Source organism: Rhinoraja longicauda, chromosome 7, assembly GCF_053455715.1.
Source record: "Rhinoraja longicauda isolate Sanriku21f chromosome 7, sRhiLon1.1, whole genome shotgun sequence".
In the NCBI taxonomy this organism is placed as follows: Eukaryota; Metazoa; Chordata; class Chondrichthyes; order Rajiformes; family Arhynchobatidae; genus Rhinoraja; species Rhinoraja longicauda.
Window position 1 is genome coordinate 59758650 of NC_135959.1, and position 13354 is coordinate 59772003.

Consider the following 13354-nt stretch of genomic DNA (forward strand, 5'->3'; position numbering starts at 1 on the left):
CATGTTTGGTTGGTTGGTTGGGTGGGCGGGAAGTCGCCGGGTTTTTTGATTCCTTTCCCCTCCCCATGGCTTGCAGGCTGGGGCAGGGTCCTTGGTAAACCTGCCTGCACACAATGCCGGTGGAGTTTGTGGTTGGGGTGGGCGGGCCTGGCTCGCGGGAGAGGGAGATGCTAGCCATCGGGAGGAACAGGGGGATGGGCTGCTCCCATGGGAACATGGTGTGCAGCCGGCGTTGTTGACACTGGGAGAGCTGCCCTTGGTGTCTCCAGTGCCATTGTCTGTATGGAGCGGGCGCTGGCCGCACTCCCTCGCTCTGCGGTCGCCGCCCAATGCAGGGGCGTGATGTGTTTCCTGTCCATACTCTGCAGAAATCCCCGTGGCATTTCTGTTGAATTTTGCACCGTTGGCCCAAGCTTGTGCATTTGAACCCTGGGTTTTGGGACCTCGCTGATTGTTGCTGCATTTTGTTGTGATTTCTGGGAGCCCCTACCATAGGTTGTGAAATGGAGCCAGCTAAAGGGCCATAAGCCCTACTCCTACTGTTGAATTTTGTGTTCTTATAATATTGCCAAATCAAGAGAAGTCTACCATAGGATCTTTCCTGTCCTTGGAGAGAGAAACACATTTAATATTTCAAGTCAATGAGCCTCCTCCAAAACTCAATTTTCAGTGTAATTTCAGAGTCCTAAAGATAAGACATCAACATGAAATGTTAACTTTGTTGCATTCTGCAAGATATACGGAGTGGTTCCAGCATTTCTGTTTATATTTCAGAATACCCCCATGTATTTCTTTGCTTTTCACTTTTGTCTCCAAGAATGGGAAACATAAACACAAACCACCTCACAAACAGCCCTACTCAGAAAAGATACAGAGATCATTCAAAATGCTAAAGAAACAAATTAACCTCTACAACCTATCATTTTTGCTTGATCTTAAAAGGCTAAAACCTTGAAACAGCAATTTTTTTCTTGAATAAACAACGATAAGCATTGAAGGTAGTTAGCACTCCAGTCATAACTGTTGGCAACCAATACTGCAGTGTCCGTGTCTGTGGGCCTTCCAACACATGATCCTCTCAGAGCTACAGCACCAGAAAAATACTTTAATTAACTGATCTCGCAGTATCTAAGCACAAGCCCTTGAGGGGCAGAAAGTGCAAATTGTTAAATCCTAACATTATCAAAATATCTTGAAGGCTTTGATAATATTTTTTTAAAAGGCAACAAGGTAAAAACAAAGCCAATTGTTGTAGTTGGTCCACGCACTGCCACTTTATATAACACTACCCCACAGACCAGATTCATTTAGCACTCTAGGTTCTCCTGTCTAAAGACTTACAGGTATATACCTCACTGCACTTTAAAAAGTACTTTTGCTCAGTTGTGTGCTTCTGTGATGGGAAATTAGTGCAAACCCCTGCCCTCTGCTGGCACTCCAGCAACAAAGAGTCATCTGCAGTTCAGTTTGGAGACACTGCTTGGGAGTTCTTTTCTGCGATTATCAGCACTGCAATTTGGGACTCAAAGTTACAGTTTGGCTGGCATAATAAGTATATGGCATTGCTGCGGCCTGGTGGCACCTGCTTCATGTGTTGACAGATCCTGTAATCTTTCCAATAATCTCCTCAGCAGAGGGGAGGGCAGGAATTCACACCAGGCTCCTGGTACAAGCTGCGCGGTTGGTAATGCATATCTCTATGAATAATTTTACAATAGAATACGCACGTGTTGTGAAGAGAATCTTTCTGGGATCCTGGAAAAATAAAGAGTCGTATTAATAAATGTTAAGAGTTAACTTGAATCTTGCTACTTCTGTCTTCTTTCCCACCCTTTCTGATAGAACATTTGGGTATTAAAAGATCCACACAAGCTAAAAATAAACAGTAACATGTCATAGTTTTGCCAGAAAACAGATAAATTCAATTACTTGACATGAAATAGGATGTAGACGAAGATTGTGATTATACCATGTGGCATGACTTTTAATGTGTTGTTGCAAAGCTATTGGTGTTAGATTGCATGTTGCTTATCTTCAATAAAGGAAGTTTTAGTGGTAGCACTATCCTTAATGCCTTAGTGCCCCCCTAAAGGCCACTGACATTCAAAATGACATGCAAACATGACATTTTAGGCAGCTGTTTTGAGTAGACTTGTTTCATTCCATGGGTGAGAAAATCAGTTGGATTTATTGCTTTCAGATTTTTCTAGCCTACACTGTGAAATATAATTGTATATTATTCATAGAAACATAGAAAATAAGTGCAGGAGTAGGCCATTCGGCCCTTCGAGCCTGCACCGCCATTCAATATGATCATGGCTGATCATCCAACTCAGTATCCCGTACGTATGAAGAATTAAAGAATTAATGTAAGAAGAATTATATATGAATGCTCGAAGTATAAGAAGTAAAGTAGATGAGCTTGAGGCTCAGTTAGAGGTTGGTAGGTATGACATTGTGGGGATTAGAGAGACGTGGCTGCAGGAGGATCGGGCCTGGGAACTTAATATTCAGGGTTATACATCCTATAGAAAGGACAGGCAGGTGGGCAGAGGCGGTGGGGTAGCTCTGCTGGTGAGGGATGAAATTCAGTCCCTTGCGAGGGAAGACATAGGGACTGACGAGGTAGAGTCACTGTGGATTGAGTTGAGGAATTGTAAAGGCAAGAAGACACTAATTGGTATTATCTACAGACCCCCAAATAGTAGCCCGGATATAAGGTGTAAGATGCAGCAGGAGTTAAAACTGGCATGTAAGAAAGGTAATGCCACTGTGGTGATGGGGGGTTTCAATATGCAGGTTGCCCTGGAAAATCAGGTTGGTTCTGGACCCCAAGAAAGAGAGTTTGTAGAGTGCCACCGCGATGGATTCTTAGAGCAGCTTGTAATGGAGCCTACCAGAGAAAAGGCAATTCTGGATTTAGTGTTGTCCAATAAACCAGATTTGATAAGAGAACTCGAGGTAAAGGAGGTAGTGATCATAATATGATTAGTTTTAATCTGCAATTTGAGAAGGAGAAGGTTAAATCGGACGTGTCAGTGTTGCAGTTGAACAAAGGGGACTATGAAGACATGAGAGAGGAGCTGGCCAAGGTAGACTGGAAAGGGATCCTAGCAGGATTGACGGTGGAACAGCAATGGCAGGAATTTCTGAGCATAATCCAGAAGACGCAGGATCATTTCATTCCAAAAAGGAAGAAAGATTCTAAGGGGAGTAGGAGGCAACCGTGGCTGACAAGGGAGGTTAGGGATGAAATAAAACTAAAAGAAAAGATGTAAAACACAGCAAAGAATAGCCAGAAGCCAGAGGATTGGGAAACTTTCATAGGACAACAGAAGGTAACAAAACGGGCAATACGGGCTGAAAAGATGAAGTACGAGGGAAAGCTGGCCAAGAATATAAAGAAGGACAGTAAAAGCTTCTTTAGATATGTTAAGAGAAAAAGAGTAGCAAAGTCAAATGTGGGTCCCTTGAAGGCAGACACGGGTGAAATTATTATGGGTAACAAGGAAATGGCAGAAGAGTTGAACAGGTACTTCGGATCTGTTTTCACTAAGGAAGACACAAACAATCTCCCAGATGTACTGGAGGACAGAGGATCTAGGGAGGTAGAGGAACTGAAATAAATTTTAATTAGGCGAGAAATAGTATTGGGTAGACTAATGGGACTGAAGGATGATAAATCCCCTGGGCCTGATGGTCTGCATCCCAGGGTCCTCAGGGAGGTGGCTCTAGAAATAGTGGACGCATTGGTGATCATTTTCCAATGTTCAATAGATTCAGGAGCAGTTCCTGTGGATTGGAGGATAGCTAATGTTATCCCACTTTTCAAGAAAGGAGCGAGAGAGAAAACGGGGAATTACAGACCAGTTAGCCTGACTTCGGTGGTGGGAAACATGCTGGAGTCAATTATTAAAGAGGAAATAACGGTGCATTTGGATAGCAGTAAAAGGATAAATCCAAGTCAGCATGGATTTATGAAAGGGAAATATAAATGTAAATATAAAAAGAAATCTGACTCCATTTTTATAAATATAACAGAGAAAATGTAATCATTATACTCCTGAAATTAAGTGAAAAGGGAGAGTTGGGACACATCAAAGGGCATACAGTGGTATGATGCATATTCTCAGTTTAATATTAGTGTTCAGAAAGGAAGTCAAGTTTATACAATATCTAAATCTGGAAGAATCTTTCTCATCCACAAGAAAATGTTGACACGAATAAAATAAAATGGAGAAATCAAATTGATGGCCCCTCAACCCGATGTGGAATCTTGCAGCAACACAGCACCATAATGAAAAGTGAGGCTGCAAAGTGAAAGGCAGAAAATGTAAGGGTGAAAACAGTGTAACTTCTAATGAAAATAAGTGCCCGAATGTTCCGAATTGTCAACTCAATTTCCAATGAGATATGAGCAGAAAAATGATTTCCTTTTTAGTGAAACTGGCAGCGATTCAGTTCTGTTTTTCTGAGGGATACATTTCCTGAGAGATATGGGAAATTCTGGGGTCCGATTAATGTGTTCAGCTTGAGGAAACATTTTCATGAACATTTTAACTTTGTGGGTACTTTAAAGTCTTCATATAAGAAAATATTCAGGGGTTGAATGTTACAGGGATTTTTCTGCTCATCCATGCTATTTATGCTGCAAGTGCAGAATTTATGTGAGAGAATCTCAAAGGAAATTTAAATGTGATATGTCTATGATGCAGGATGAAGTGTGTTGTGCTGGTGGCAATGATATTGAAAACAAATCAGAAAAAATATATTGTCCTGGGACAAACATATTATGAGAGGTTTGAGTCTGACAATGAATTTGTACATCAGCCATTTGTAAGAATATGCCTGTAAGTGTAACAACTTGCATTTGTCATTTCATCAAAACTTATTTGGTTCATTCCCCACAAGCCCAGTAAATACATCCACAAAGATGTCTTAAATAAAGTTATATCTGAGAGAGAATTGGGCACCATTTCAAAATACAATTCCCAAATCATCAGCTGAGGCCTTGGAGTCTCAGGTGATCAGTGTAACACAGCTGCTCTAAATATAAACATATGGAGTTGTCAACTAAATCCCCAAAACACTGTTAAAAGTCTTAGAATCCCATGCAATAAAAAGTTTAACTTGTCCACACATCGCAGAACATTGGTTTTTTTTTCCAAAATACCAAAGACGATATTAAACAGATTGTATTGTTGCAGTTTCATTCTTAAAGTAGTCTGTTAATAGTACAGCCGATCAGAATTACTATAACACAAACTGAAAGGAGCATCTGTCATTATCATTAGTTTAACTTTTTAAAACATAAAAAATAGGACCAAAAGCAGTTCTCTTAGTCTGTTCTGCCATTCAAGTAGATCATGAAGCTCCACTTCCCTGTATGTTCAGCAAAACCCTTGACTTCTCAACTGACCAAAATATTATCTTGGGACCTGGAATATGGCCAAATGATAAAGCCTCTGCAGTTCACTAGGATATAACATTTTTTTTTAAATCACAAACACTGAGAGATAAAGTTCCTCATCTTCTCATCCTAAATTAATGAGCCCTTACAGATCCTTTACAAGTCTACAGACCTGTTATTCTGTTGCAAAAAAAATGTAATTGTTCTGTTTTTGGTAAATATGACAATTACACACTTCTGACTCTTCTGAAACAATGCCCTTTAGTTTGAGATTATTTACAAAAAACTCACAGAATCTACCATGTCATAATCTTACATATTTCAATAAGATTACCTCCATTTATTTCTTGGCCCCAAAGAGAATAGGCTCCAATCTGCCTCATTAGACAACTCCTTTGTTCCAAAAATCAACCACACTGCCTCCACTACAAGTATAGACTTCCCTTAAATGTGAAGAGTGTATACTGACAGCTGTTGTAAGACATCGCACAATTATACTTCATCCCCTTTGCAATTAAGGCCAACATTCTTTTTGTTTTCCAAATTGCTTGCTATACCTCCATGCCAACTTTCTGTGATTCATGAATGAAGATACCCAGAACATCAGCATCCCATAGTGTCTGTGTTTTAAAAACAAAATTCTGCTTTTTTTTTGTTTTCAGCCCAATGTAGATAACCTCCCATTTCTCCTGCTATATCCATGTGACAAATTTTGCCAACCCGTCTAAGCAAAAAAGATGTAATTGTTCTGTTTTCGAACATTCGAACATTCGAACAATTGGTCTGTTTTCAAACATTCTCTGTGTTCTCCTCACAACTTGCTCTTTATGTCATCAGCAAATTTGGCTATAATGTACAGTATATTCAATCAAAGAAGGGTCTCGACCCCAAACGTCACCCATTCCTTCTCTTCAGAGATGCTGCCTGTCCCGCTGAGTTTTCAAGAGAAAGTTAGACTTAGCTCTTAGGGCTAAAGGAATCAAGGGAGATGGGGAAAAAGCAGGAACGGGGTACTGATTCTAGATCATATCAGCCATGATCATATTGAAAGGCAGTGCTGGCTCAAAGGGCTGAATGGCCTACTCCTGCACCTATTTTTCTATGTTTCTATGAGTTACTCCAGCTTTTTGTGTCTATCTTCAATCCTTCCTTCTAGGTTGTTGGTAAAGATTGTGGATCCTTCACTGATCTAAATAGCATCCCACTAGTTTGACAACTTGAGCACGATTCAATGAGCCCAACTCTTAGTCTTCTGATAGTTTATTAATCCTCCATCCATATTAAATTTGGATATTAAGTAATACATGATCAAACAAAATAATAAATAGGACATTCTCTCAAACATACTTCTTGAAATCAAGAAAATGAATTTGATTTTTGCAGAAAATCAAAGATAAATCAACAAGCAAAACCTACTCCCTAACTGGAAATCCTAGTACCTACTTTTGTCGGGATGACCTGTGGGTATAGTATTCCTTGGGACAACAGCAAATATCCTTCCCAGTCACTGCACCGAGGGACAGGACATTACAATAACACCTTCATCCTCCGTCAAGCCTTAAAGGTTATAAGATTGTGGTCTCCAAAATATTCTGATGTTTCTCTTCAAGATCCATCTATCCCTTTTCAATTTCTATATGTCATCAGCACCATCCAAATTGTCCTTCAAGATATCAGACACCCATATCTAATATGGAGCCCCTGCCCAGGAAAATTGAGTGGAATATTGTAGGATGCAGACAAACTCACTGCTAATCCTACTAAAGGGGCAACCATGATTATGTTTCTTCACTTATTGACTTTCTAAATGGAATAATTTCAACACGCAAAGCATATTACCAAAATATTCTAAATGTAGCTATTTGCACCATGTCAGCTAAAAAGTTTCTCCAGCAACAAGGGAAATGAATTAATCAGAGACCGTAATGTTCATCCAAAATTGAGATCGCATTTAATCAATTTTTGACTGCATCAACACAATAGTTGTCTCTAAAGTGGTCCTTCAGCATACAAATATATAATGAACACGCGCATGAACACACATGATACGGACCTCATCCCGGTTACGAGCAACATTGAGGGCTGGAAATTCTTCACTGTAATGCAGAGAGAAGTTCAGGGCATTGACCACATGGGCAGCAACATGGACTACTGAAATCAGAACAAAAGGTTTTATTACATCAGAATTGCTCACATATAAAAGAAAGACTTTATTATAACATCATAAATACGGTACCGTCGGGGTCACCAGTGTAGTGGGTCTGGACGCGACAGGAATCAGGCCAGACGCCAGGTAAGTAGTAACAACAACTTTAATCCGTAACGAACATACACTCACACAGTCATCCCCACGAGTCAAAACAATAACCCCTTCCAGCAAACCCCGTAGCACCAGACCACTCTGTCCCCAGGGTAATGACCCAGGGAGTGACCTAATCCCCCCTGTCCACTCAGTGCCGAGGGGACTGACCAAGGGAGTGGCCTAGCCCCCGGGCACCGCCACAGTACCATATTTTACCATATGCAACCTCAAAATCAAATTATCTGATTTTTCTTAAAGATTTTGTAGTTTAGAAAAATAACAAGAATGGATTCCATCATTTTCACCCCCAGAAACCCAATGGAAAATGTTTGTCAAATGTTAAGCGTTTGTGGTGCTGCATAACATTGTAATGGAACAGACAGTGAGGAATTGGGGATCATTTCCAGATATGTAGGATAGATTTGACATAGATTCTCCACCATTTGTCCCCTCCTGATATTCAACTCGCACCTGCAGCTCCAAGCAACTATTGCATGTGACCACAACCACACCCTGGGCAATGGTTTTGACAAGCCAACTCAAAACAGGTGAGCATAGCTGAAATCCCTCAGTGTGATAGGTACTTGCTCACTCTAACAATAAAAAATGTTATGGCAGTTTCCCAGTGCCAGTCTCTTAAGTGTGCGTGGAGGAAATCAAACATGATGTTTTAACAACCATGAAGGTAGTCCAGAAATGCACTGTGGAGTGCAGAGAGCACATTTGAACACACTTGGTCACTCTCTGCAGCCAAAGAGGTTATCAGTTATAATGTCTCATTGTGCCATTGGACATTGACCTGCAATCAAGAGAGTGGGATTGCTCCGGTGCAACAACATACATATTCCCTGACAAATTCTCTTTCATCCACAAGTTTTGTACGGCTCTTTAATTCAACTCTACATTTATATCTCTTTGCTTTCCACTATCCTCAAGACCCGATAGGGGAAGGATGAAGCTGCATGTATAAACTACGACTGGGCGTTGCATCTCTGAACATGCACGTGGGCAGCTGGTAGACCAGTGGTCATCCTTCTTTGAGCTTAGGGCAGCAAGAAGTTTTGCAGCAGCCCTGGTGTCTGAGCAGCTCTGCTCGCCCTGGTAATGGAAGAGACTCGAGAAGGTGTCCAAAACTTGACCTGCCCTAATGTTAACTAACTGGCCAGCAGATTGCAGTGGCCAAAAATAAAGACAGTGAAAACGTATTCTTGGTACATGGAACACATGCACTCTTAGTTTTTTAGTTTAGAGATACAGTGTGGAAACAGGCCCTTCAGCACACCTTGTCCACGCCAACTAGTGATCACCCATTCACTAGCTCTATCCTGCACCAATGAAAATTTACAGAAGCTCATTAATCTATAAACCTGCATGTCTTTGGAGTGTGGGAGGAAACTGAGCACCCAGAGAAAACCCACGCGACCACAGGGAGAACGTACCAACTCAGTACAGACAGTACCCATAGTCATGATCAAATCTGGGTCTTTGGCGCTATAAGGTAGCAACTCTACCGCTGTGCCATTCTGGATGGAGTGTGTACAATGCAGCCCCAGAGAAAAACAGCCCTCATACCAGGGAACAAACATGCTACAGGATCAATGTTGCTGTTCTTAGCGTGACCCGGTTCACTGATGATAGGTCAATCTGCAGCCCGGAAAACCTGAAAATGACAACGGCATATATGGAGATGGATTCACTACCTGCACTAAGCTCCTCTACCAGCTTCCTGACCTCACCAAATGTTTCATGAAGGTTGATGCTTAATGCTTCTTTAAAGGATTACTGAGATTACTGTTTACTGAGAAATCCATGGAATGAGGAAATGCGTTAATAGAAGCATGGTGAATTCAAGGATGTGGATGGCTATTGAGAAAGGCTTTTTGTATCCAGGGTGTACAGAGTCATAGATGGCAATCCCAGCAACAGTTCAACATAATTACTGATCTCGCTGAGATCACAAATATGTTGGCTGCCTTCATTGCTTTTCAAAAAGTTACAGTTCGTGGAGAAACACTACTTGTAACGTATTTATGGCCAACAAATTAACTGAGTTATGAATCTCTAACCTTAAGTTTGCTTGATTAATATTGCTATATTGTTTGCTTTATACTAATGAAATCTTATTGTGTGCCACCCTGGTGATTTTAAAACATCGATGCTTTTGCAGTTTAATTGCCTATTAAACTCACTGCTGGTCCTGAACAGAGAAGTACTTTTTAAATGATGTGATAAATGTTAATGCAATGTTAATAAAGTTCTCTGGCACCAAAACGGTAACTTATGCCATTCAAACTCACTCTATAAGTAGAAGATTCTAAAATTGGAAAGTTTAAAATAGAATTATATTTTTGCTTTGTAATTCTTTTTCTCATTTTGAACATTTTTAACTTTTATTTCTGTACCTGATTTGATTCAAATTCATTATTTTCCATTGTTCAGGTGTTTCTTTTTCAAATGTTAAATCTGATCGGTTAAGGAAATCCACGATTAGTCCCATACCATCCTAATATCAGCTCCACTTTAACAAGTTAAAAGACAAGAACTGTGACTGAAATATGTCATACGCCAGATCCTACATTATCTCTTGGGGAGGTCAGTATGTGGAATTCCGAAAGATATCGATTGCTACAGATTGTGCGTTCTTCTTCACTTTCTCTGTAGTTATATGATAAATTCAAAATCCAGTCATCAAGCACAAAAATATATTTAAAATTATGCATTCTCTTCAATATTCCTCTTTGGCCTGCTTCTCCAAGAGACATCAAGTGGGAAACGTTTTTTTGTTCCACAGGGAGTAACTGTCCTTTGATAATTTTTCATGGTGCCCCTACTGCATATATGAGCCTGGAACGAAAGTACCACCCTCACCAAACTCAGTCTCAAATTATCCTGGACAATTACACCTGGGCTTCTATCAACATGGTGGCCAAACCTTAATCAGCTACTTGGATTCACGTTTTTAAATATTTATTTTTATTGAAGGAAAGATACAATACGAAAAACGTAATGCATTACATTCCCCTCCATTTTGTTCTTTATATATAACAACAAAAATAACCCTCACCCATCCTCCCTGGACACCCCTTGGCAGCTGATGTGTTCACAATACATCATATCACAAATACAAATGCACAATTTGACAGCAAAACCTCTACATTCTTCCAAGGCGCAGGCCCATACATATCTACAACATGTCAGATGGTTCAGGATTCTCTCATTCATTATGCATCAGCCATCCTGCGAGGTAATCGGCAATTGTGTAAACAAAAATAAGTAAATAAATAAAAGTAAAACATAATTAAAGGCAGATCCCCAACTACAATCAAGTGCCCTCAGTCAGTGGGTGGTTCTTTTAGATTCTCAAAGTATAACAGAAAAGGTTCCCATTCTGAATAAAACTTTTTCACAGACCCCCTCAGTGTAAATTTGATCTTTTCTAGTTTTAGAAAAAACATTACGTCCTCTAGCCAAGCGGCAGCAGATGGAGGAGTTGTAGATTTCCAGACCAGCAAAATTCTCCTACGGGGCTAAAGTGATGTGAATGCAATGATGTCAGATTGGTTTGCATTTAAACCCAAAGTTCCATCTGTTACTCTGAATACAGTTACAAGTGGTGGATTCACGTTTTTTTTCCTCAAAATGAACATTGAGAGCTCTTCTTATGTTTTGGCTGAGGCCATGTCTTCACACACCAAAACGTCTTTATGCTACGCTGATTGATACATCATGGCGGAGCAAGCAAGTAAATTCCACCATCTGTTTACCAAATGCTCCTTTTAAAACCTGAACTAATGGTCTCAGTAAACATAACTGTGAAACAGATCCCTCAGTTATTAAATATAATTAGTTTCATACAACAATGAGCATTTTTTGCATAGCACTACTGTTTGACAAGTGCAAGGATAGGAAAAGTACAAGTTGAAGCTGGTAAGTTTTTGTAAAGCACAAGGGTTTACTCAATGTTATGGCTGCCGTCTTTAAATATTCATGTTTGACATTTTGCATTCAGAAATTTGTGCCTAAATATTTATTCCCAGTAGATGGTATTTAAATGCACTATATACTATGTCAACACATAGTGTATTGTGTATTTGCATTTTGTCTATGCGATTCATTCCATGTAAGTCAATGGATGATCTTTGGGGGCAACATTCAGCACTTTAGATCATGGACAGATTTCTAAGATATCTCTAATATTTCTAATATTTCTTGTGGGCAAGTAAACTTCATTTGTCCCAATGCTGTTGAATTTAAAAAAATATTCTCAATGAAATTTGCCAAGATTTCAGTCCTCGTTCACATTTTATTACCTGCTGGTGTTTAGTGAAATACACGCAGAACAAAACAAATTCAATTTTGAGGAAAAGTCAGCTGAATAAGTTGTGGAACCCCACCCCCTCACGTGTATCCACCTATCACTTGCCAGGCTTTGCTCTTTTTTCAGCTTTCTCCCCACTCTATTCCATCAGTCTGAAGAATAATCCCGACCCAAAATGTTGTCTTTCCATTTTCTCTATTGATGCTGCCTGACCTGGTAAGTTCCTCCAGCACTTTGTTTTCAACTATATAAGGAGATGCACAGAGACTGCTGAACCTGTAATATTCATCATTTGACAGTGAGATTTCCAAGAATACGTCTAGCATTTAACCTCTCTGTAAGGATACTAACGTCATCTCATATGCAGTGTTCCTACTGCATACATGAGCCTGGAACAAAAGTGATCCTAAAAGAGATTTTATTTCCCCATTTTATTTACCATGTATGATAATGTAATCTGTGTGAGAAACTTGTTTTAGTTGCCTATTGACTAAAGCCCAATTTAAATTGTCACATTGCAAAAATCTTAAATGCCACAACATCAGTGCTCAACTATAATGAGCTAGTGCCTCCACCCTGCTCTACCTATGCGTTTCTCGCAAGCTCAACCAATCCCTGGGTGTTTGGCCTCAGTTCAGCTGCAGCCCAAGATCACCAGCCTCTATTTTAACCTTGTCTGGGCTCGCAGTTTACCCATCATATCACACACTGCTTCACTACCAAACCTGCAAACAGTTCCCTGTACTGGCGCAATAAACTTGTGCACCAAAGGATGGTTTTTAACAAACACAACAAGAGTTGCCAAGGAAATACATTCCACACACTTAATTTAATTGCATGATTCAATTATTTTAAAATAGTACAAAAATTGCTTATGTGGTTTACTTCACGAAAAAAACAAATAGGCTAACTGACTTTGACAAAGTATCACAATTAATGAAAGCAAATGTTACTTTTCCACATTTTTTTCTGTCTCGCCACAAATATTTTCAAGTTCGTACTGCTACAATCCCAAACAGTACAAGAAATCTATTTGCGACCTTCGCAAAGCCATCAGTGATGCCAAGAGGGAATGTTGCCAAGCTATGGTCCCAGCATAACCACATGGACACCCATTGATTGCAGCAAGGCTTGCATGCTTTAACTGGCTGCAATGTAAAGTTGGGCAGTATTAGATGCCTTCCCAATGAGCTCAATGCATTCTGTGCTCACTTTGAACATAAGGTCAGTAGAATGACTTCATCCATACCTACGGCCTTGCTAAGTGCAAGTCATCCCAGTGCTAAAGCAAAGCAAGCGAGTGTGTCTTACTGACTACCGTCCA

The 13354-nt window shown here is 40.0% G+C and overlaps 1 protein-coding gene across 2 annotated transcripts in view; it reads right to left on the bottom strand.

Moving 5' to 3' along the window:
• The window catches only part of nox4 (NADPH oxidase 4), a 119532-nt gene that overhangs the window by 75104 nt on the left and 31074 nt on the right, over positions 1-13354 (bottom strand). For both annotated transcript variants that reach the window (XM_078403134.1, XM_078403133.1), the window contains exons 5-6: positions 7464-7561; positions 1728-1755 (exon numbers count right to left, since the gene is read on the bottom strand). In XM_078403134.1, the coding sequence (XP_078259260.1) occupies positions 1728-1755; positions 7464-7561 (126 nt within the window). The remainder of the gene's footprint in view (positions 1-1727; positions 1756-7463; positions 7562-13354) is intronic.